The sequence below is a fragment of the Danio rerio genome, chromosome 11, assembly GCF_052040795.2.
Source record: "Danio rerio strain M-AB ecotype USA chromosome 11, GRCz13ab, whole genome shotgun sequence".
NCBI classification, from domain to species: domain Eukaryota; kingdom Metazoa; phylum Chordata; class Actinopteri; order Cypriniformes; family Danionidae; genus Danio; species Danio rerio.
The window spans coordinates 30,208,600-30,235,348 of record NC_141031.1 but is presented as its reverse complement, the minus strand read 5'-3'; the positions used below and the strand labels follow the sequence as shown (position 1 = coordinate 30,235,348).

The window sequence follows — 26,749 nt, the reverse complement described above, 5'->3', positions numbered from 1 at the left end:
AAAGTCTTGGCCTGATGCATATGACTTACAAATTTGGAAACACTTCATGAGTTCCTAAGGCATCATCTGATTTTTGCGAGTGTGTTGCATTCGTTACCTGGAACTCAAAACTTATCAAATGGAAGAAGAAATTCGTCATGTTTACAGTTGTGACAATTAGCAATTGTCATGCTCAATTAAAGGCTTGGTTTTCAAAAGTATGCCACTTTATGTCTTTAAAGTACATCTAAGAACATGTGAAGGGACCACAACACTACATTTTTTTTTGTCTCTAAACATGACGCTGAACAAAACAAACTGCAATTGGTTCAATAACATGTCAGTCAGATGGCTTCAGGAGGGTTATTGGCCAGTGAAAGATGTTTAGTTAAGGCTGATGCTATAGGAGATTAGGCCACTACCCAGCAGGCACAGGACGTTAACATGATGTCAGATTGGCGTTGTACCCCAATGTCGTGGGGAGGTGGCATTTTGTTTGGAAATGAAAATCGGGTTGACGTCAGAACCCAATGTCAGGCTAACGTCAGTGTCCAACCTAAAATCAAACAATTATCAACGTCTATTGATGTTACATCCTGACGTTGTGTTGATGTTACCACTATGATGTCTATCAAAGGTTGGATTTTGGTTGCCATACCTAACAAATAAATTTCAGTATTAGACGTCAAATATGATGTTGGTTTAAGATGTTGGCTCAATGTTGGATTTTGGTGACTTTCCAACACAACCTAAATCAACCAAAAGTCAACATCATTTGATGTCATTAATGGACGTCAAAATAACATTCTTAGATGCTGGCTAGACATTGAATTTTGATCACTTGATGTAACGACCTTAATGTAACCTAAAATTAACAACTTATGATTGTGTGTATCTGCTAGGTAATAACATGCATTCAAAAATGCAATATTCAATTGTCAAATAATTTTTGGGGGACTTTTTAATGTTTTCTTATTAATTTGTAATCATGATCAGAGTATTAGTATCTACTATTAGTGCTGTTCTAATATTTAAAACGATAATAACAATTTGGCCAAAGTGTAGCCCTAAAAACAAGCACATCCAGCCTAATTGAATTTAAATCACAATCTTAATTATGCGTTTACAAATACAGCCCTAGCAAATAATGCATAAAACTATATCATTGTTTTCATTTAAAATAAAGTCCAAATGTCTATTTTGAAATCCTGCTGAATGTAAGGTCACACATTTGATGTATTGACCATTTAAATTTTGAACTCCTTTAATCCAAGTACATGATGCTCTTTGGATCATTTCCAAATCACCCTGCAGAACCCAATCATCTGGTTTTGGAGAAACGTCTAGAGGTCGAGTGTCATTACACCAAAGAGATGAACTCAAGAATTTTGAATCCTTTCTAATAGCCTCTACTTTTATAGAAAACATCTGTAAAAGCAATTTCGCCAAATGCCTCTACTAACTCCATCTTACTACAGGAGGAGCAGAAGATCAAGAAGAAGAAAAAGAGCGCCAAAAAGAAGCCCATAGTTGCAGAGGAGTCTCACAAACTCTCTCATGACAGCAGCTCTCCAGAACCCACTCCAGACTCCGAGAGCAACATGGCCGATCACGAATACAGCACTGGAACGGGCAAAAGCGCCGGCGGCTCGCAACCCATGGCCCCCGGAGTCTTCCTCAGCCACAGACGGCCTTCATCATCATCGTCATCTCAGAACGCCTCATCAGTCCCGCCAGCAAAAGTCGAACGAGGGAACTCGACAGATTCCAAAGGTGATTTCAGCATAAATGTTAATAGCGTTTTCTGTGATGAGTATTAAAGCAAAGACATAACAATAAAACTAATAGTAATCATCATACTTCCACAGATGATTTCAAAATTAAGAATCAGAATTATTTCTATAATTGAGGTTTTCTTAAACGTTATGTTTAAATACGCAAATGAGGCATTTCATTAGGAAATATGTGCTAATTTGCATATGTTTCTAGTAGGGCTGCACAATATATCGTTTCATCATTAATATCACAATGTGCAAATCTGCAATGTTGAGTTGCGATTGTAATTAACCAGATTTTTTTAGATCTGCATGTGACTATGCAAGATTTTAAGCGAATTTAAACCATTTGGGCACTAGAAATGATTAAATGTGTGGCTTTAACAAAGAATAATTGCATTGAATTATTTCTAGAATAAAGACTATAATAGTCAACTTTGACTGGATCACAAAAGTTTTTTCAAATTGTCCTGAGACAAGAATGGATGTTTTATGAAAGGTTTTAGTGTTATTTTAAATTTGATCCTTTCATTTCTGTGCCTCAACACTGTTAGGCTCTCCAGAGAACCATAAAGCACTGTTTGTTTAATTTGTATCTTTGTTTTTACTAATTTATGCTTGTAATATGTTTATTATATTATATTTTATGCTGGAACAAAATCATCACAATCAATATAAAATTATAAATTCTTTCCAAATACAGTTATTAGTCATATTGTGAAATTCTATTCATATCGCAATACATATTGCAGAAAAACAAAATATTGCAACGTCAGTTTTTTTCCAGTATTGTGCAGCCCTAGTTTGTAGCACAAAAATCGAAACACTGGATGAAGTCAGGTTTAGGCCTACTAAAGTAAAATTTTAACATTTTAAATTTGTGGACTCTAATAAGTCAGGAAATACTGCAAAGAGCCAGGAAGAGAATACTTTTTTATAATTGTAGAATAAAACAGTTTTTATAATCAGACAAAATATGTATAAATATATTCCCCTGTAATAAGCTTGATTATACTGATATGGATATACTTTGATATAAAGTGCAGCTGATTTATCACTCCATTAAGGAGGAAAAAAAGCACTCATTTCAAGCTAATAGCCCTAAAAACATGATACACATTGATAAAGTGCAATTAAGTAGTGTCTCATCGTAAAGGAACAGTTCACCCAGAGAGAGAGAGAGAGAGAGAGAGAGAGAGATTTGAGTTTATTGCCTCATCAGCTTCTCTAGCTTTGTCATGACAAACAGATCAAGTTTACCACATTTTATAAATATCACTTTTTTATTATTCTAAAAATTAAAAAAAAAAAAAAAGTCGTCCACAGCTATAAACAATACGTAAGATAAAATACATAAATATTAATAATTATACTAATATAGAAGATAACAATCTAAAACAGTTTTTTAGGATTTACATTTGATAAAAATTTTCACCCAAACAAAACTATTCATTTATTCACCCTTAAGTGCTACACGAGACTCTTTCCTCTGTTGAACACAAAAGAATATATTCTGAAGAATGGTGGATTACATTTTTATTTGCCAGACAAATTGTACAAAACTACAAGTATCCCATACATTTTGAAATAAAATCATTGAGAATAAAAACACAATAAAGCCCTGGGCTTGTTTCCATTGTGGTCCTTGCTGTTTAAAACAAAGTATGGCTGCAAAATACAGTTAATGTATAAAACAAACTGTACCTCCACATTTATAAACAGGAACAAAATTATTCACAATACAAAACATAAAATGAAATCATCATCCACCATGCAAACTAACTATCCTCATCAAACAACCATCTTTTGATTGTTTTTTGAACCACCTTAAGTCTTTTATTTCCTTGATAGATTTTGGTCATTTGTTCTACATGAGTGCACTTTAGGCATGGGCCAGTATAAGTTTCTGACGGAATGATAACCTTGGATAAAAAGATCATGGTTTCAAGGTATCACAGTATTGTGTTTACCGCTGTAAAATCATTTTATTTAAATGTCTTAGTAAAAAACAGCAACATTTGTCCTCCTTTAACACAATTTATATGACCTTTTAGCAAATATTTATAATATTTTGGAACAGTAAATATGTATAATTACAATAAATCATTGACTTCTACTATCTTCATTGACTTCAAAAACACAGATTTCATTACAACATATTAAGAAAACTACTTAAAAAACCCTTTACATATGCCTCAGAAAGGGTATAACAAGAAATAGTTATAAATTTGTTAGAAATAGTTAGCAATTGACATCCTTTATAGGAAAAAAAGTATGCTATGAAAGTAAATGGCTACTGAGGTTCCAACATTCTTTATAGTATCTTCTTTTGTGTTCAACTGAAAGAAACTCAACTGAAAATGAGCTGAAATATTTCTCCTTTAATAGAACCTTCTGTGATGAATATGCATTCATGTTTAAAGGTTTGTTTACTTTGCACTGTTCGTAATGGATTGACGCAGCTGTGGTGTAATAATGCATTGATACACAGTGTTTTTGCACATGCTAACCATTTCACTTCATCTCGCTCTCAGCCAAGAGGCTAAAGAAAGGAATGGCCACCGCCAAACAGAGACTTGGAAAAATCTTAAAGATTCACCGTAATGGCAAACTCCTGCTGTAACACGGACAATGAGGGCGACTCAGACTTTCTCCTGATGTTTATGGACCCTCGGACTGATCCCTCCCTCTCTCCCTCCATGAGACTGAAACAGACGGGAGGACGCGGAGTAAAAAAATCATAACGGATCCCACAAGTTTTCAATTTCTAAGAAGAACATAGCTCAGATAGGTTTTTGCCTCTTCTTTTACTTTATAACTTTCAGATATTAAAAAATGTACAGAATACCTGCTATTAATATTTTGTAAGAAGATTTTTGTCTTGTTTTACTACGGCTATCAGTTTTATCAGGGGTTGCTAATATATTATAAGATACATAGCAGTCATTCCAAGATAAAGAAAGTATCCCCTGCATGTATTCCAGTTGCATGCATTATAATTTCGAAGGGGGAAGAGTTTGCTGGAAGGTTGCACACGGAAAGTTCATTACTGCTTTTTGGATGTGGCTTATCATTCATTTTTTTAAACAAGTATTTCTAAACATATGATGATATTCAATAACTTCCCGGGTGATTTTGATTTAGATTTTTACCCTTTTAAGTTTCCTTAAACAAAAGAGATGAACAGACAACACAAAAAAACACGGCTAAATAAAAAGAGTACTTTTCTGTTTGCAAAGCACTATCACAGATGATATTTATTGACTTAATATAATTTTTCATGTCATAGGTAGATTTGAAAAAGCCAGAAGGCACTTACAAAACATCAGTGAAGCACAAATAGGAATTAGTAAAGCGGCTTTATGTTGTTATTCTTATTTTATTTACTAACATAGGAAAAGAAATATGATTTTGTGATGAAAAAACGTCGATTTTTATATAATGACGGATTATTAAACACGCATATCAATATCAAACCATATTTCCAGTAAGTTTCATGTCTGAAATATTTAATTTCAGCCATACAAAAGTTACATTTTATTTATATTTATATATATATATTTTTAGACATTGATACTACAATCAATCGCATGTCATCCTGTTTTTCGCATTATGTTATTGTTTGACAATGTAGCTCTTATTACAGTTCCATACGAAACACTCGGCCCAAACAAAAACAGACAAGGTAACACTACATCAATGGGATCTCCAGCACTGATGATAAGCCTCATCCAGGACATTTCACTACATGGGGATACTTTCTGTCTTCTGTTTGTTTCACAGGCAGCACCAGTTACCCTAGAATGAAATATGCATTTATATTGCTTCACAGTACAGTATGTAGAATGTAGCCTGTATATAGCTTTTTAAATGACTACTTTTTGTATCCTTTTTTTTCCTCCTTAATACTTCATTATACATTTTTACTAGTTTTTGCTAATTACAGACGGAAAAATATATATAAAGATATAGAAATAGTCAGTACGTTTAAAAATTAAATGTTTTCGTTTGACACAGAATACCAGATTTGATTTAATCATTTCTTTTTTTATTTTTTTTACAATTGTTTTGTTTCATTCTGTTACATTAGACAAAAGGTGTTGCCTGGAGAACAAAATAAACAGTGTAACATTTATTCTCATATGGCCTTACATGCATAAAACCATGTGTATTATGATTCATTTATGATGGGGAGAAGAGAGAGAAAAAATCAAGTTTCTACGACCAGCCTGACATTTGAGCTAAAATACCCCTGATGGATTTTAAAGTTATTTTACTAGCACCTTGTGAAGTGTTTTCTGTGTCAGTGATGTAATTTATTAATGTTTGTAGCCTTTTATACTTGTATAATTCTTAAGAGGTTTTCTTTGAAATATTTTATCAGTTTCTGAGCCCCTTAGGACACTTCTATCATTAACATTGGGCAATAGTTCCTTTTATTTTTTGTCTTAGCAAAACCATATGTCTTTATCGTTTTCATCAAATCAAGTGCAACTGCTCATCAATACGAAATGTTACATCGTTATTATTATTAAGCAGCTATTTTAAAGATCCATTCTATCATGCCATGAGTTTTATTTTTGGTAATAGAGTATGTACATTCTTAACCAGGTTTACTGTGCTCATAAATTGCAGTGTTTTAGTTACCAATGTAAATCTTGTATCCACCTTTCCCAATCGAAACACTCAGAATCTTTGTCAATGGAACTATTTCAGGTTTTTATTTGTACAAAATGTGTGTTGCTTTGTTGTGGTTTATTTTTATATGTTCAAACAATTAAATGCATCCACTGTTTCATGGCAGTGAATGATACTTTTGTAGTCGTGCACTCTGTTTCTTTTGACTCACAAAATTGGTTTTAAATGAACACACTTGCTGCTTGTTGTTAACCAGGACTGTGGATTGAGAACATTTTTTTACAATAATCGCAAATTAAGTGCATTGCATAATTGCTAAATGTATCAAGTAGACATTTACAAGATTTTACAGATACAATACAATGGTAAGTCAGTTATTCACTTAATTCGTTTAAGGTGTTACTTTCAGCAGTGAAGTAAACAGCTCTTTTATATGAACGATTGATTCACTTGATTTGTTCAAAATGCAGATTCATTCTTAAACTCGAGTGTGCCTTGATCAGAGACTCACAGCAGTTCTGTCGTGGCTTTATAGTTGATATTGACAAAAGCAGACCATAAAAACTAGCCTTAGGAATAAATATTTTTAATTTAAAAACATTATGGTGGGCAAACTTTTAGGCTAGTATGGTCATGACTTTTTATGTCTTTTGTGGTATTTAATTGGTATTTCAATGTTTACAGAGCATTTACTGCAGCTCCAGAATAGCTGTCTTTAAAATATGTTTGAAACAACATGAAAGCGATGGCAGAATTTACGTCTATTGCTGAAATATGTCGACATTTCTGTATTTATTCAATTTTATTTTTTTGTATTAAAATGAAAATATTAAATTATTTAGATTGCTATTAAATAAGAAACTCAAGCTAAATGTCGCAAGTCACAGTTATTTATTCACTAAATTTTTTCAAGATGATACTTTCAGCAATGAACGGCTCTTTTATATGAATGACTGATTCACTTGATTTGTTCCAAATGCAGATTCATTCAGAATCAGTTGTGATGGGTACCGAAATTCAGTACTATATCAGTATCGGTGCTAAATTATAAAGGACCGAAGTATCGATAAGCTCTGACGTTAACAGTTTTTCTATTGGTGCTGGATAATTATTGCTGAATAAACATTACTTACAGTTGCATAACTTAACTGACCAACATGAAAGTGATGGCAGAATTTACATTTCTGCCTAAAACATTCTGACATTTCTGTATTTATTTATTTTATTTTTTGTATTAAAATGAAAACATAAAATTATTTAGATTGCTATTGAATAAGAAACTAAAGTTAAATGACGTAAGTCACAGTTATTTGCTAATTGCTGTAAGTTACAACAATGTATTTTAAATGAATGATTGATTCACTTGGTTTGTTCAAAATGCAGATTCATTCAGAAAGGAAACTCAGGTGTCTTGATCAGAGACTCAAAGCAGTTCTGTTGTGGCTTTAGTTTGTATTGACAAAAACAGACCATACGGCCTAAAATTATCTAAGATTACTAAGTTCTTACTTACTGACCTGATGTATATTATTTTAAGACATTTTCACTGTTATTTAGATCAAAAACAGCACTTAGTGATGTTGCAAAACTATATTATATCATATAATTATGAGATGAAAACTAATAAATCACACACTTTTCCCCCAATATCTTAAAAAAAAAACTGTATAAAATGTATTATAAGATGACTTACACAGGTGTGGGGTTGAGGCAGATACGTTTAAATGTCAGCACATTATTTTTCATAACTAATTAATTAATTACATTAAAAAGATAGTTCACATAAATCTATGTATGTATTGTAAGATGACTTACACAGGTGTGGGGATAGGGTGGATGCGTTATTACATTTCAGCAAGTTATTATTAATCTTATTATAATGATTATTATTATTACAAAAATGGAAATTACTCACTATTTTCCCACCCTCAAGTGCTTTGTGTTTCTTCTGTTGACCACAAAATAAAATACTTTGAAGAATGTTGGAAACACCATTGACGTCCATATTGGAAAACACAGTACATAGTCACAACATTCTTCAAAATATCTTTTTTTGTGTCCAACAGAAGAAACTCAAAAAGGAAGAAGTGAAGGGTGAAACCTTTTTTGTAGTAAATTATTTAATTGAATGCATTAAATCAACTTTTAAGCTTTTGCATTATGCATTCATTTCATTTCTAAATGCATGAAGTTGCTCATTATGTATATCTGAAGTCTGTTCACATGCTGTAATGGCACATTCAGTCAGTTTGGCTCACATGTTCCTCCGGCTTCATGTGGGATGGCAGGACTGCACACGTTCACTAGAACATGCTGTGCTAATTACTTTTAAATGGCCTCATGCTACTGTACCATTCAGCTCTGATGCCCTGGAGAAACTCTCGACTCACACACAATCCCCCCATTTACAACCACATTGTCCATTGGGAGCCGAGCTGCACTTTTTTGTGCTTTTGTTCATTACAACACGACACTAAAGCCAAAAACACCAGCGAGTCCAGCCGGCGGCTCCGGCCAAATCATTACTATGAGCCAAGCCAAGGTCAACACTGCTAATACGCTGTTCATGGAGTTGTCGTATTCTGATGTATAGATTTTAAACCATATATTTTATGTTGACCTATAACACAAAATTGAGTTGTCAGATATTTTGTTTAAACTATTTTTTTTCCGTATCTAGGATTATGGACAGTGTGTTGTGGAATGTGTGTGAAAATACTTTTATGATTATGATGTTCGCATAATTGACCTGCACATTTCATGATTATTGAAATAGGCCTGTCACAGTTGATTCATTTTCTGATCACATTTATTTGAGATGTCCATGATAACAGAGGAGTGTACATTTCACATAATGGAAATTTAATCGTGTAAATAGAGAAGATCAAGATTAACACTGTTAGCAAGATTATTTGCACATTTAATTTCTGCAAAGAAAGTCGAACAACAGTACTTTAAAGCAAACAGATTATATTATATTATATTATATTATATTATATTATATTATATTATATTATATTATATTATATTATATTACTCCAGTTTGGCAGGCTCCAGTAAAAACAAAAAAAGTCCAATTGAACAGCTAATCCCAAAAAAGCTAAACGAAAAAAAAAAAAAAAAATCAAAGGAAAAAATTTTAATAATTTTTATATTTCCTACAAAAACATACATATTGTTTCCTAAAAAACAACTACATTTTTAAAAAAGAAATAATATGTCTGTAAAAAAAATTGGTTAAACTATGATTTTTTTATTTATTTAAGATTATGAAGATTGTGTTGTGGGATGTGTGTGAAAATTATTTATAACTATAATATTCTCATAATTGACATGCACATTTCATGATTATAGAAATGGGCACAGAAAATATTTAGAAATGGAAAGATAATATGGTTAAATTCAAGCAAAATATTGCAAACAATAATTTACAAAAAAAAATTGCTTCTTGATTTTTCCTCTTTTTAAATATTTTTCTGAAACATAAATTTGGCTGTACTATTTTTTGGACCGTTTTTGTAAGTTATTTTGTTAGATAAGCTCCAGATTTGGTTTCAGTACTGACTAATCTATTTTAAATGCACAGATATAATATTGTAAAGCTTCCTAATAAAAATATGAATTTAAAAGAGAGATTTGTGAGGGGTGTACTTATATACTGTATGCTGAGCACTGTATATTACTCCAATTTGGTGTGTTCCACTGTAAATGTAAAAAGGACCAACTGAACAGCTAATAATAAAAAAAAAAGATTCTTAGAAAGTTATGTAATATTTGTATTATATAAAATACCTATATTTTTATGAAATAATATGTCTGCACAAAACTTTAAATTCCAGTTTAGAGACCACTTTAAAAAGCAATTTTGTAGCTTAAAAGTATGTGTAACAAAATAATATCTGGAATTTAACATATTTCTCTAAAGCTACTTTTTACTTGATGCTTTTTGCATTCACAGAATAGTAATGACTATAACATTTACTTTAAAATATTATCTAAGCATTTTTTTGAAACTGTTCATGTACAGCACTGAAAAAAAAGAGTCATTGGATTTAATAAAAATTTAATAAAAGGTAGGTACACTGAAACGATCAAAGATGATTCCTTGGATTTACCGATTTTTAAAGGTAAGCGGTTGTAAACAGTTTGTATTGGCTGAATTAAAACAAATTAAGTTTAATTTTACTAAATTTAATATTTTTAAATTCAGCCCATGTAAATTGCTTGCAACAATTTTGCAGGACTACTTTTTCCAGTGTAGTTGCAAATAACTTATATGGGCTAAATTAAGCTAAATTTAGTGATGTTCAACAAAATTTGCTTTAATTCAGCCAATATCAAGTTTGCAACCACTTAAGTTAAAAAAGTAAATCCATTAAACCGTTTTCAGTGAGTATATATATAAAAAAAACATACTGCACTTGCATAATATTGTTATCTTTATAGGCATATTATTTTTTTCTAGTTGTTCTAAGACCACTGACCAGTTTTCAACATCTCATCATCTTTGTTTTGACCTGCTTCTTGATGTCTGAAAGTGAAAGCGCAGAGAGCCACCAGGTGGAGATAGAAATCCCAGAAAACGTCTGTTGATTCTCAGCAGAAAGCTTTGGCAGGTACATCTGCTCCACTTAGTTATGAAATCATTTAGGGTTTTCAGATCAAAATAAATGTGATTTCTGAGAATTTATGCCCTTGAATGTCATTACGATAACTGCTGAATAAACAAATCACAGGTTTGTCAATCTTTTATTTTTTTATTAAGCTAATTTGCAATTTTCCGAGTTCAAAAACAATTGTCCATAAGCAAACAATCAGTGTAAAAAATGCAGCCTCGACCAATTTCACATTTTTGATGTTTACATATTCCTTAATTTCTTTCCTTTGGTCTTTAGCGTCACGGCACGATCCTAGATCAATCTTAACAGTGTGACGGGCACTTCAAATAATTTAGGATAAAACCATATTTGAGGAGGTATTTGTTATTGTTGGACAATGTGGCAGCGTTCCACTTTTAACATGAAAACGGCAATTTTGTCATCGACATCTGCCACGTATCATACAAAAACGCCACAGCTCATTGCCTCACGGTAAACCAAACTCCGGCAAAGTAGCACCAATGTCGCCGCTAAGCACTTTGTAGCGTATTAATGATGTTTATCTGAGAGAGGAACTGCCGTATATATCAGGCCTAACTTGTTCCTGCCACCAGTTTGTTTGTCTGTGCGAAGCAGTGTTTAGCAAACATTGTTTTAGCAGTTAGTTAACATCAGAAAAAGCAGAAAGATGGAGTATGACTGATCTGGAAGACAACAAGTTAAGCTCTCAAATGCAAAACAATGCATTCTTAAAACAAATGACTTTATGTAATCTAAGAAATGGACTGCGTTATTATTCTGTTCATAAAAATTCATGTAGCTTATTGTTATTCACACTGTTTCATATGTTTATATAATTTAGGAGTGAATTAGTGAATGAAGTCATTAAATATGAATTATAACTGGTGCAGAAATAGTTATTTTTTAGTTAATGTTATCTAGGGAAATGTTTTACTTTTTTACTTATTGTAAAATTTAGCTAATAATTAATAAAAAATGAGTAGTTAAAATTAATTAAGGAGTTATTAATTAGTAATTAGAATAAGTTTTTAAAAATGTAAATTTGTAAAATAATTTGCACAGTACAGTTTATTAAATACTTCACGGAGAATTATTTAGTTTTAAACATGAACAAGCCACTTATTCTTCATTCATTTAATCATTTTCCTTTAACTATTCATTAGGGGTTACCACAGAGGTATGAACTGTCAACTTATACAGCATATGTTTTACACTGTGGATAGTCTTCCATGCAGCTGTAACCCAGTACTGAGAAACAGTCAGACACTATCATTCACACACATACACTACGGCCAATTTTGCTTACCTAGTTCACCTATATCGCATGTCTTTGGACTGTGAGAGAAACTGGAGGACCCAGAGGAAACCCACGCAAACAACTTCACACACAAACGCAAATTGACCCAGCCACAACTCAAACGAGCGACCTCTTGCTGTGAATCGACAGTGCTAACCACTGAGCCACCATGTCGCCCGGAGTGGATTAGTGAATAAAGTCATTAAATATGATTTTAAAATGGTGCAGAAGTAGTTTATTTTTTGTTTATTTTTACATGTTTTACTTATAGTAAAATGTTATTATAGAAAAAAGTATACACAATTTTTACTTAGAAATTAATATATATATATATAGTAAGTTTACTTTAAAAGATAATCTGTACAATTGTACAAATGTTAGGTGGTTTTACTAAGTACTTATAGGGCTACGGGATTTGGCCTAAAATAAAAATTTCGATTAATTGAACATTTTAACTCTATTATGATTAATGAACGATTATTTTATTTATTTATATTATTAATTTGCCATCATAGTTCACAGACAGGTTTTGTACAGTAAATATGCTCACAAGTGAGAAATGTTTGAATGAAGGGTGCATTACTTGATTTTAAAATAACTGAAGGAAACACACACTATCTATAATTATTTATTGAACATCAACATTGAACAACTGAAATTAAATAACACACTGACTAAAACCAACAAAAATAAATAACTATAACAATAAATAAATTGCACTTTTGGAAACAAAATCATATATTTTCAATGTTTTTGTCTTATTAAAAGTAGAAAATAAGCAGCATCTCTTCTAAATGAAATGAAATGTATATCGTGTAAATAATAATTTCAACACTGCATTTCTTGCATCTTCTGGAAACAAAATTATTATTTAAACTAAAATATTTGATGTAATGAAAAATATGCCGTCTCAAGACATCTCTGGCACAGTTTCCAATCATCATCAATGTAGAACAAAGTAACACAATATTAACAAACAGTGCAGGGTCACGTGACTCCACATCCGGTATAAGGAAAGTAATTGAAAAAATTTGATCAATTATTGGCTTGGAATGTCGACTTTTCGATTAATTGCCCAGGCCTTGTACCTTGAATAATTTAGTTTTAAACATGAACAAGTCACTTGTTCTTTATTATTATTATCATCATTATGCTTTACTATTATCCAGTTTAGAAAAGTGATATATTCTTTCAAAAAATTTAACATTGAGTATAGCAGTTTTCCTTTATTTTCAAAATTAATAAATACAATAATAAAACAATATAATGAACAAAGAAACCAAAAACTAAATTCATATTTAGAATTTTTTTATTTTTCATTTAAACAGAGCTTAAATAAATTATTTAAGAATAAGCCTTTACACTGTAAAAAGTGATTAAAAAAGTTACTTAAAGCGAGTAAACCAATTGAATTAAAAGCAACAAGTTGACTTTACAAATATAAAGCAAGTATACCCATTGTAACTTGGAACTGTTTAGTTGACTTAATTTTATAATAATGCAAATTGAACTCACTTTTTAAACTCAACTAATAATAACTAATAATAATTACTGTAATTATCACAATATTACATATTTGGTGCTTAATTAAGTAAAAAAATCTCAAATTATAGCCTGTATTAAATTTAGAAGACACACTGGAGATTTATTTTACTGTCATTTTGCTAGATACAGAAAAACTGGGAAAAAAATAATAAGGGTGTAATAGAAAAAAGTGATTTGTTTACTTTTATTTAAAAAAAAAAGAATACACTTTGCATAATTATAAAAAATTCCATAATTATAACAGTAGATTTACTTACATTATTTTTGTAAAGTCAACTTGTTGTTTTTAGGGCAATTGGTTTACTCGCTTTAAGTAACTAATCACTTTTTAAAGTGTAGAAGAGAAAACCTTTAGAGAGAAAAATGATTTGTGTCCTGCTTTCGTAGCAGCAGTGTTTCCAATTGTTTTGTTAAGTAGATTTGCAAATATGAAAAAGAGAGCACTTACATTTAAATGTGTTCTTCATCTGTCCGCTGTCCTCTGAGTGTGTTATTATTCATCTTGTGGACGGCAGGAATGCGGGACATCATCCTCAGCAAAGAAAAAAATCCTAGAGAGAAAAAAGAAAAGAACGTTCTGATAAATTGCTTAGTTTTTAGTGCATATAAATAATAATTAGTCTTGTTTTAAATATTTGGCATGAATTTTTGTACATTAATTAATTTCTATATGATCATTTTCTACATTGCAGGCAAAAGAGAAATCTAAATATACAAACAAAACAAATAATGAAATACATTTTTTATATTTTTGATTAAAAAAGGCAGCATTTAATTTCAGTGACATTTTCACTTAAAAATTCTAAAATATCTTCAAAATTACCAATGTTTGTCTTTCTGTTTTTTTTTTTTACATTCAAACCTGTTTTACAGCTCTGTCATTGGGTTTAAAATCGTTTCTCCATCCATTAGGAATGAATTACAGGTTCCTCCAGGAGGGCAAGTGCTTTCATAATTGCAGTGTGAGGTGGGATCTGCTGAGTGTCATATTTGAGCTTATCTCATGGTGATCATATGTGGTGTTAGCGCTCGGGTCACAGATGGTCTTATTAACAAGCCCCCAGTGGTTGAGTGAAACGTGCCATGCAGAAGATGCTTTAATTGCATTGGAATGTAGAAGCGAGTCTGTGTGTTTTTGTGTGGCCTGATGGTGATTCAGGCATCGTTTGTGATTATTGTTGGTCTCCGGCTTCACTGTAGGGTCTGAGATGTTACATTCTTTGGGCGATGAGACTCAAGAAAACCTGCAGGGACTTTCTGGTTAATGTGCATGTGTCTGTGATGCATGTGGGTTGTGTTTAAAAAGTTTTAAAGACAATAAGTTTCCAGTTTTTTTCTAATACTATTAATTAAGATGCAAGAGAAATCCTAGAGAAAAAAGAAATACATTTCTGATTAATTATTTAGTTTTCAGTACATATAATAAATAATAAACATTGTTTTTTAATATTTAAATGTTTTGTACATTAATTAATTTATATCTGATATTTTTTACATTCCGGGCAAAAGAGAAAAACAGATACTATTAAATAAATAAATAATGAAATAATATTTTAATGTTTTTGATTAAACACGCTGCATCATTACAGTACAAAATTGAATAAAAAAAGTATATGATGTGCATAAACAAATATGATGTCGTTCATTTTACATATTAAGCATATAAACAGGTCAGTAGTGAAAGTTGAGGTTGGCAGTATGGTGTATTTAGTAAAATAAATAATAATAATAAATGAAAAAAATTAAAAGAAAGAGGAAAGGAAAATATAATAAACTGAATAGGCAGGGGGTGGCAAGTTCTTCAAACTTGTGGTTTTATGTCAAGAAAAAGTTGTATGCTTGTGCTAGTACTCATCTAAAAGGCGCAGACTAAAATTGTAATATGGGCAACCATTTAATCAGTAACTGTTTCAAGTTTCAGAGATTTAACATGCTCCAAAAATGGCAACAAAATGTTAGAAATTTGATCACTAAACCTCAAAAACTACATTTAATCTATATTCAATTCAATCTATAAATACTATTACTCAAGATGCAAGAAAGTAATAAATGAATAATACATTTTCTACCAAAGAAATTGAAAGTGCTAGTAAAAACATTTCAGTGTTACAAAAGATTTCTATTTCATTAAAATATTCTTTAAAAAAAAGCATTTGAGGATAATGATGATGAATAGATAAATCAGCATATATAGCTTTTGTTATTTTTGTAAGATATTTAAGAATGATGTTGATGATAAAATCTGTTTTGCTAAAAACAGGAATACACTTTTGAAATATATTAAAATAGTCGTGTTACTGTATTTTTAAACAGTACTAAATTCCTGTATTTTTAATGAATATTTTTACATTAATAATGTAAGTCGTTTAACTTCGGCTTAAAAAACAATGCTTAAAAAAATACATTTTGATTAATCAAGAAATTTAATTGATCAATCAAAAAATTAATTTTGCAAACAAATAAAAATAGAAAGTAATGTTAAAAAACTTGAACAAAAATAATTTAAACAAACAATGGCAACAATCAAATTAAAAATATAAGTTGGGTGATTTACTTTCAGTGAATTTATATTTAAACTAGGGATGCACGATACTGGAAAAATCTGATATAGCAATACATTTTTCTAAGATAAATATTGTGAAATCAATACAGTTTCACAAGATAATTTGAATAGCTCTACTTGACGTTTTTTTGGGAGTCTAACGGTATTCCTGAACAGGTAATGAATAATTTAAATGCTTCTCCAAATATCTAAAACTTCTTAGATCAAGTAAAATATTGCTTTGTTTTGACCTTCAGAAGAAATAAATCAAAATAAATAGTTTTTTTTCTTTAAAACAAGCTAAATGGTCTGCCAATGGGGTAAGTAAAATAATCTTGTTTTTGTTTAGATATTTAGACTAAAAACAAGACAAAATTCTAAGTAAGAAAAAACTTTTTTTTTCGTAAAATAATGTCCATATAAATACAGTCATTAAATACAAATCTGTAGCTCCTGGTCAACTGTACTCTCAGAAAAGCTGTCACTGGGGCAGTACCTTTTCAAAAGGTATACTGAAGGGTCCATATTGGTACCTCAAAAATACATTATAGGTGCATTTAGGTACTGATATGTACCGTTGAGGTACCACTAAGGACTCTTTTCAAAAAGTACTGGGGCAGTACTCTTTGAAAAGGTACTGCCCCAGTGACAGCTCTCGTACCTTTTTTTTTTGAAAGTGTAGTTCAGACTCAACATTGCATATCTTGCGATGTGACTATTGCAGATGCGCACATTGCAATATTAATGCCAAAATGATATATTGTGCAGCCCTAATTTAAACCTTACATTAGCAGGCTACAGATTAAAAGCACTTACGTTGTAGTTAAAAATATATATTATCTACATTTTTAAAATGCCAGTAATTCATAAATATTTAACTTAGCAAAGAATACAGCATTTTCCTTTAGTATTTCAACCTAGTAAATTTCATTATTTTGTTCATTTCCTTAATCCTTAATTAATATAATATTATAAAGTCAGTTAATAAATTAATTAATAAAAACTCAGAAAAGTCAATATATTAAACTGCAAACTTAAATTCTGTATAGACTTATTTACTACTGAAAACCACATCAAGTTGTTAAAGTAGAGATTAGTGTCCCATAATGCATTTCAAATATGTAAATAAACTGAGAAATATATACCTAGGCAACAATTTACACGTAAATGAATATGAGACTACATGCATGCTTTTAAAGCCCAGGCTTAAATTGCAAGATGTTTGATCTCTCTTCAACAAAAGTATAAGCATGGCCTGAAAGAGTTTGAAGACCCGTGCTGAACAATAACCACTGATGACACAAATAAGCTAAAACTAAATGAGCTGACATACTGAGATGTTTTAAAGCTGTCGGACCAGCGGTGAGGTCATAACTCTGAGTACCAGCCCTGATTAAATAAGTGGCTCACATGAAGTGGAATATTCCACCTGCGAAAGATTCTGGAGAGGCAAAAAAAGTGAAAAATGTTGAAACTTTGTGCCAGAACTTTATGAATGGGCATATCTATGCCTCCATTAGCCAATAAGCTTTTCCCATCAGGTCTTTAAACTCTCGATGACCCCCATTCACATGAGCGGTTGTGAAGTGTTTCACACTGTAGTGTGATCAAATCCTTGTGACGTGAATAAACATCCATAATCGCAACCTTTCAGTTCGACATAAACAGAGAAGCCCAGCACCAGATGCAACAAATTTAGGGCTGAGGCTCGCAAATGCAAACATCTGGTCTTTTACCATACATACGAAACCAGCCATTTTCTATGTAAGCAACCCCAATGACCATAAGGAAACACTTGGGCTGTAACTTAAGAGTAGAGTCAGTGTCCCCAAATAACAACGGTTTGACCCACGAGGTAATTTAAAAAAAAGTAGTATTTAGTAGATTGTACATTTCCACAAAAACCCATAGTATATTTATTTTTTCAACACGTTTGCTGAACTAATAATACTTATCATTTCTGATATTGTAATCACACAAAGTTATAGCTGTGATCCCATTCTGCCCCTGTAAAATAAAATAAAAAAAGGGGGGGGGGGGACGTGCAAGGATTGCGTTCAGCTGGCTCTGGGAGTTTCCCAAATACAATTACTCTGTTTACATGCAGTAGTACAAGACGGAAATTGCTTTTGAAAGTGTTTTCCAAGGACACGGTTTTGTAAGACTCATGTGTACGATATTTAGATGAAATTGAGCACCACTCCATGCATGGCGATGGGCCGTTTTCCTTAGCGAACGCTCACTGCGGAGAAAGAAGCTTCTTCATTGTCAGAAGCCACAAAGGCCGAGCGCCCTCTTTAACTCTGAGTGCTTTGTGCGCAAGGCAAATAAACAAATGTGTCCAAAAGACACTATAATCTTCCAAAATATTTGACATTCCCTTCACCACCTACTGTGTGCCAACTATAGGGACCGAATGGGAATCGTCATCATACCACACAGCGATGGTGGTCAACTGTCTTTCATTATGCAGCATTCTTCGATGCCTCTTATTATGCTATTTAAAAAGTTCCCGGTTTAGTTTTAGCAGTCTCCCACAATAAGTTTACTTGCAACTATGGTCAAAAAACACTTTCATTTTCAGTAAAAGGGATTTCCAAATAGCTCTTAATCGATTAGTTTGATTCATTTGAATATTTGTTCTCTCTGTAATCCTCTTTTCCAAGAGTCTTTGCTGCTCTAATTGGTTACCATTTACTTTAAAAGTCTATTACCATATCTGTTCTGGAGGCTTCCTTCTGTCAGTGCTTATAAACACTGATGACTATAACTATTGCGTTGGTTTTATTATATTACATAGAGTTCATACTTCCAGTGAGCATATGAGTACACCCCATTTTGAAAATGAACATTTTTATCCATTTCTCAGTGAATATGGGTAATATATATTGGTACATTTGAACAAAAGATATTTATCAAACAGATATATTTATTAAAATATTTTTTGGTAACAGAACATCTTTAGAAATGAAAAGATAATACATTTAAATTCATGCAAAATATTGCAAAAAAAAATTGCAAACTACAACATTTCAACAACATTTTTTATATTTTTTATTTGTCTTTATTGTTGCTATTTTTAAAAAAATGTTAATTAAAATTTTTCCCTGACACAAATTTGGGCTACAAATTTTTTAACCATTATTGTAAGTTATTTAGCTTGATTAGCTCCAGATTTGGCTTCAATACTGACTAAACTAATGCACAAATAAAATATTTGAAAGCTTCCTATAGAAAATATGAATTTAAATGAGAGATTTGTGGGGGGTGTACTCATATATGCTGAGCACTGTATGTGCAACCTTTTTAAGAATGCAAGAGTTTAATTGGATGTGCAAACACAGATTGTATTTCACAATCATTTTATATGCAAAGTTTATATGTATTTAATCAATTCAAATATTCATAGAAGGGTTTGTATGTATAAGATCAGGAGTGCCCAAACCTTTTCTTATTAAGGGCCAAAACCCAAACTTGATTAAGTCTAGTTGGCCGAAAGCAAACATAGGTGGTGTAATTTGTCATGGGTACTTTTCTAATTTATGTAATAATGTTTAAAATTGACAACAAAATATTTTATATTAACTAGTACAATAGTATTTTACATTTTTTTTAAATTAGCCTTTTACAGTAAAAACACAAATTTAATTTATAACAAAACTGCACCAGCTTTTGTTTTGATTTGCTTGCCAATGTCTTCTGCATTGCATCTGTCAAGTGACATTATTTACATTTTTAAAAATCTGATTCGTTTACAACATTCATTTGAAACATTTAGTTTCAGTTTGCTTTTTTTTTTTTGTAACTCAGCAATAAAACAAACAAAAAAATGTTACGTCAAATTAAAAATGATCTCTGTGTTAAAGGCATTCGCCTCCACCATCTCCATCATACTCATCCTCCTTCCAAATTGGATGGTGGGCCAAATCAAAGGTTATTATTGGCCTACTTTGGGCATCTCTGGTAAATGAAGCACATTGCATTTCATATTATTGTAAGCTAATCATATGTGTTTGTTTGAGCATTTATTAGTGTATACGTGTGAAGTTTGATTTAAGCCCTACATGGTTCCTCGTACTTGCAAATTCTGACATCATAAACAACAAAGTACAGATTTGATGCATGTAGGAGATTTATTTAGTAGTTTCAGTCATAATAACAGAAGTTTTTATGTTAAGTTGTATTACAAATGAATACTTAATCTTGATCAAAAATGCTTCTCGACAATTACAACATGACCCACTCTGTTTTCAGGTATAGCCAATGAGGAATGCAGGCTGGCATTACGTAAATTTTTCATAAATCTATGTTGATTGGTTACAGAAATTTTAATGGAATACCTAATGAGGTGTTTCAGTTGTTTTTGATTGTTTTTTGGGGACAAAATATCTTTATTGTTCATGCACTCTGATCCTTAAAACTTTGCAGACATTTAACATTCACTAATGCTACAAAACCACAGCATGGAGCATAATATTTGAAAAAGCATACTAGGGGTATTTTAAAATTGGCCTCGCTCTCCACAAAGTTGGTTTATTATTTAGCGAACAGACATTGGACTCATTCAGTGAAGGCGGTTAATAAGAGGAGATTGGCTTTCTGCAGAGTGTGTAACAGATATCTAAATCATTAGGGCTCTCTTTCTGCCATGTGCCACCCCTTGGTTCTCTGCCCTCTGAACCCTGAAGGTCAAACGGCTGTGAGCTCTGTGACCCCCAGCATTTCCTTCGAATATTAACAGGCTTGTTATGTCGTCAGACGGGCCTGATATAGACCATGGCCTCATTTGGAAAAAGCCCAATCAGGCTCCAGAGTTCAGCGCTTCGGCCTCAGAACGGCTGAGGCTTTCAAGTGTCTCATTGAGAGGCATAATGATAACACAGAGAGGAAGTGTGGGGCATTTTGGGGGAGAAATTATGTGGTCACATGCCCGCCGGCTGTAATGCCTCAGTTCAATTCGGCTAAGTTGCACTTTCGGGCTATGGGAGAATGAATCGAGTTCGTTTATGTTACAGAAATGAATGTGGCACGGCCGTATTAAAGCTTTTCCAGGCTGATGTGAGGCAGACCACTACAACTGACAGGGATTATTCTTCGCTCAATTTTGGTCAGTTTAAAGTGGAGCGTTTAAAAGGGAGCATTTCAGCCTGCTTACCACAAGTATGCGGCATATCTAAATAATTATCAGAGCTCTGACAGGCGTTCTGTTTCAGATGAGTTTTGAAGTTCTTGCAAGAAGACAGGCATCTGTTTTTAGAGGATTTGATTTTGTCAGAGAGATCTGATTTGTATTTATCATTGGTACTTTGCCTTGACTGCAACAATAGCGGATGATTACAAAAAAAGTCTCTAAAGTGGTTATAGAATTGAGCTGCATATTTGATTGTTAAAAGATCATAATTTTTTTTATGACAACTATTTGCTTATGCCTATTTTACTTTTAATAGATGTATATGGGAGGTAATGTGGTTCAGAGGTCTTTAAACATAAAATTATGAAGTTTAATCATGTCGACATGCAGATCTCTTCCATGTTTAATCCAAAAAAAAAATAAAATCCTTGGTTCCACACAATTCCATCATGTTGTCCCAACACAAATTGATTAAGTTAACTTAATATATATATATTTTTTACAAATTTAAGTGGATTAATCATAAAACTGCTAAGTTGTCCAAAAAAAACCCCAAGAGCTGTGTTGATTACACTTAGTTTAAGTAAGTAAACAAGCAGCTAAAATCAATTTTTGAGTGTCCCTGCATAAACGTAAAGTGTGATGTTCGCTTTTGAAACATTAGTCTATATACAGGGTTTAACGCTAAGGATTTTTTCTAATGGCCTGATCGGACCAGTGGTTCAGATTTTTACTTGCCTTGCCAATATTTTCATTGGCCCTATACCAAAAAAAGTTAATAACTATTTCTTAGCCACAAATAAAAAAAAAATGTGTCAAAATGTTTGTAAATCTAGAATTTAAATATTTAAAATGTATAATGAGCAAAATTCAAAGTGTTTTGCAAACAAAAGTAGCAAAATTTGCAGGTATTTTATTGCAAAACAAAAGATGGCTGACATTTACATTTACATTTACATTTAGTCATTTAGCAGACGCTTTTATCCAAAGCGACTTACAAATGAGGACAAGGAAGCAATTTACACAACTAAGAGCAACAATTAATAAGTACTAAAGGCAAGTTTCAGGTCTGTAAAGTCTAAGAAGGGAAGTATTAGTAGTATTAGTATTTTTTTTAAAAAAAAATTTTTTTTTTTTATATATATATATATTTTTTGTACAGTTACTGTGATATTCAAAGAGGCAATTGCAGATTAGGAAGTGAAGTGGAGACTAAATAATTGAGTTTTTAGTCGTTTCTTGAAAATAGCGAGTGACTCTGCTGTTCTGATGCAGTTAGGGAGTTCATTCCACCAACTGGGTAGATTGAGCGCGAGCGTTCGCGAAAGTGATTTTTTCCCTCTTTGGGATGGAACCACGAGGCGACGTTCATTCACAGAACGCAAGTTTCTGGAGGGCTGGAGGGCTGACCTGCCAAACTGACGGCAAACTGTACAAAACATAATTTCATTTTTTTAGTCATGGTTTACCCTCATAATTGTCTGCTTCTAAGATGTTATGTTCTCCTTTAGCATCATCATTTGATGTTGCCGCCATGTTGCTGTCTCTTTGCAGTGGTGGTTGTTACGGAAAAAAAATAACGTGCTCACAACATCCAATTAGATAAGAGGAACCGAGAAGGTAGCATTTGAAGGCTTAAAAACACAAACTGTTTCTCGATTCTGACTCTTTTTGCATGCAATTGACAAATACAGGCAAATTAAACTTTAGTGACAGGGCATCAGTGGCCCGATCGGGTCAGTAACGATCCTGTCTACTGTCCCGAGCATCTCACACGCTGACCCCGGGCCATCGAGCAGTCTTCATTGTTGAGCCCTGATATATATATATATATATATATATATAGAGAGAGAGAGAGAGAGAGAGAGAGAGAGAGAGAGAGTCCCAACTCCCACCAGTGATAATATACAACCATATCACACTGCTACTAGTGTGATATTGCATTTATACAACAGTTCGACAGCATTATCGTGTATATAAAAAAGAAAATCAAACACGGAGAGTCTCAAAATCCTTTTGTATGAGGAATTACTTTCTTACACCATTGATTTACATCTGCAGCTGACGTCAGAACAGCAGAACCCATTGCTACTTCACAAACGTCAGTCTCTGTTGCCATCTTGTGGATGGACAACATCAACAGTCTTTGCTCTGCTCAGTATGACATGCTGATGGATGCCGACGTGCTGTATCTTTGATATTATAAATATTTAAAATAGGCATTGTCCTTATAATTAATCAGCATAGTTGCAATCAAACAACCACACTCTTCCCTAAAAAAATGTAAAAGTACATTATGTTGTCCAGCAGCTGCAATATTTGTCAAACTGTAGTCCTCTGCTTGCCACTCGTGTGGGCGAAGTGATACACAAGAGTGAAGAGGCTGTATAAGTTCTGATATTGCAGAATATCGCACGGCTATCACCAATTAGATTTGAGAATTATTATTTTTTTCAATTATTGGACTTCCAGTAGCTGTCTATCACTCTTGTTCCTTGATGAGACTATCCTTCTGGCGGACACTTATTTTGGAATCTGGTGTATGTCTTTGTAGTGATGAGTTATAGACTACAGCAGTTAACATGCTGTTTTGTTTAGACATATATTCAGAATCTCATGATCTCTATTTTAAACAATAATCCAAACAACCAAGGTCTACAATCTGGGTCTTCAATCTGTGCATTTAGTTGTGTATCTGATTTTGCAGCTAATAATGAACCTTTGCCAAGGTCAGATCTCATTTAACACCAAAAGGGTGCATGGCAAAAATCACTCATGTCACATTCTCCACCTTGGAGCATGTAGCAGACGCAAGGTGCTCATTCTTCAACCTTGGTTGCCTGACCTTTGACTTTCTGAAGTGTAAATAATTGTTGAGTTTTTTCTTTAAACAAAATTGGAGAGTTAGCGGAAACAGCAGCTGGTTTAGCCTCTTGTGTCTGGCTCAGGTGCTTTCACATAGGAATACAAAGACAACATTATCACACCTTTTTTTCCCACATTTGTTGAATGCGAGTGTGTTCAGTTAAATATTAAATGGAGGCATATCCTGTTAAGTCATCCAGTGTGTGTGCCTTGAATTTGTCAATGTATTTGAACAGCTTGATTGGATAGGCATAGGACGATAACCGGTTTCAAGGTATACCACGGATTGGAAAAGTCAAGGTTTGAAAATCGCTATAAATTTCTGTTATATCGTTGTTATCGTTTTATGTTTCGTAAAGAAATCTATGTTTTTTAAATTAATGAAGACAGCAGAGGTCAATTATTTATTTTAATTATTCAGCCTGACATGTTTACTGTTCCAAAATAGTTTAAATGTTTCTCAAAATAAAAAATGTTGTGCTCAATGTGGGATTTATTTGTTTTTTTAATTGTTTTTTACCCAGACATTTACAAAGAAAAAAAATCACAGTAGTAATCAAAATACTGCAATACCATGCAACCGTGATATTTTTATGCAAGGTTATCATACCCTCAGACACTTAAACAGCATGCTTATATGCTTTGATACAACATCAAAGTCATCGCTATCATGTTTATATGAGTATGTGTGCATAAAAATAAACTGATAAATAAGAATAAGAAATGGAAGTTTGTTGTCTTTAGAATAGAAGTTTAGAAATATATTTAAGAATGATGTATAGTTATGAATTAATGATAAATATAAATTAGCAACACAGTGTTTGATATAAGCTGACATTGATGTGTCATTTAAATGTGTCGGAAAATTAACAATTTCATTTAATTTGTGATCATGTTAATGGATATTAATAACCTCTAATGTTTCTTTTGTTTAGTGTGGTATAATATAATCGTTTATTAAAAGAATTAGATTATTTTATTAGAGTATTTTACATTTGCTTTCTGCTGCATTTGCTGTTTTGAAATTTAAATGTGCCCAGTAAGGACTAATATTAATTAATAAAAAAATTAATAAAAGATGATGGAATAAATTAATTTAACAAATATTAATAGAGCATTATCTTGTAGCAATATAGGAACAACAGATTATTAATTTACGCTGTTTAGGCAATTTATATGTATTTCTAAACAGCTTCAATTTCTTAAATAAACAAAAGACATTGCTATCTTACTTAAACATGGTATTTGTAGTTAAACATGGTTAAACATATTAAACATAGAATTCAATAGAGTTTGACCAACATAACGTAAGAAAACAGACATTTATACAGATTAATCCATAGAATTATCTTCATCTTTAAGGGGAAATTGTTAAAAACGTATGATGTTGTTTCCATTTGTTTTTTTATAAGTGGTTCTGGTCAACCAGAACAGCTAATTTCAGCTGTTTTTCGTGTATGTAGTGAGTTCAAATCAATTGTTTTGCAGGGTAAATATGATTTCAACACCTACCCCGCATCATCACCAGTGACAGTCAGGCTGCACTTGACTCGCTTATCCCGCCCACACGCGCTGTATCTGCCGCTTTAATCAGGAAAACATCCGCGGGCGTTTGTGCAGCGGAAATGGACCGTGACCGCTGATGGCGGGAAGATGGATAAGGGCGAATCGTCACCCATTGATGTTATCGCGGCCAGCGTGAAGGGCTGAGCCGCTAATTACCGTCTGCGGTGGTCAAACACCCGATGACAACAACACCTGTAGACACTCCGAACATCTGCCCTCTAGTGCCGAGTAAACATGCTGCCGTTACCGTCTGAGAGACCATGTGCTGGCGGTCATAAACACTGCCTGGGGCTATCTGTCACAGTACATACTCCTGTTAATATTTCCTAAGGTAGGTAGGTTTATTATTGAATACTTTATGTCTGATGCTGTAGTTTGGAGTGACAAAGCTAACTTAACTACCGCAGAATAAAGATTTAGGCTACCCAAATAGCTTTAATGGGGTAAGTTAGTAGAATTTGCTGGAATTCAGAACTTTTCATTAAAACTTGATTTTAGTTGTTGGAAAAAAAAGATTAGCTAAAAATTAATTTTGGTCTACACAATCTTTCTGAAAATGAACTGAAATGAAAAGAAAAGAAAGAAAAAAGGGTAAACTCGTTTTAACATGCCTTAGTCAAAATGTGGCTATGCAAAATGACAGTCAATACGACAAAATAGTCATGATTACTACGCTTCTACGATAAAACATGGTACATTTTCGTTAGGAAAGTAGGCTAATACATTGTTTAAACAGTTAAAATGTGCATTAAATGTTGTGTTTCAACTGTGCAAATGATGACTTGTACAATC

At 32.4% G+C, this 26,749-nt stretch overlaps 1 protein-coding gene and 2 long non-coding RNA genes across 8 annotated transcripts in view; 2 read left to right on the top strand and 1 right to left on the bottom strand.

The window, feature by feature from the left end:
* Positions 1-6,567, top strand: part of phf2 (PHD finger protein 2) — a 60,090-nt gene extending 53,523 nt beyond the window's left edge. For 2 of the 3 annotated variants that reach the window (XM_087272347.1, XM_087272346.1), the window contains exons 21-22: positions 1,458-1,752; positions 4,289-6,567. In XM_087272347.1, the coding sequence (XP_087128473.1) occupies positions 1,458-1,752; positions 4,289-4,377 (384 nt within the window). In that variant the 3' untranslated portion in view covers positions 4,378-6,567. 3 annotated transcript variants of the gene reach the window in all.
* LOC147834832 (uncharacterized) lies at positions 1,645-26,749 on the bottom strand. Of its 2 annotated transcripts, none has more exons than XR_015502668.1 (3): positions 25,904-26,250; positions 14,302-14,404; positions 1,645-1,783 (listed from the first exon to the last, which is right to left on the bottom strand). It is a non-coding gene; the product is annotated as an uncharacterized LOC147834832 (long non-coding RNA). The 2 variants fall into 2 exon arrangements; XR_015502669.1 differs by lacking the exon at positions 1,645-1,783 and adding an exon at positions 5,415-5,552 and having other exon boundaries at positions 25,904-26,749.
* LOC137496701 (uncharacterized) overlaps positions 26,006-26,749 on the top strand; it is an 82,419-nt gene continuing 81,675 nt past the window's right edge. For all 3 annotated transcript variants that reach the window (XR_015502658.1, XR_015502659.1, XR_015502657.1), the window contains exon 1: positions 26,006-26,288. This is a non-coding gene — a long non-coding RNA (uncharacterized LOC137496701). The remainder of the gene's footprint in view (positions 26,289-26,749) is intronic.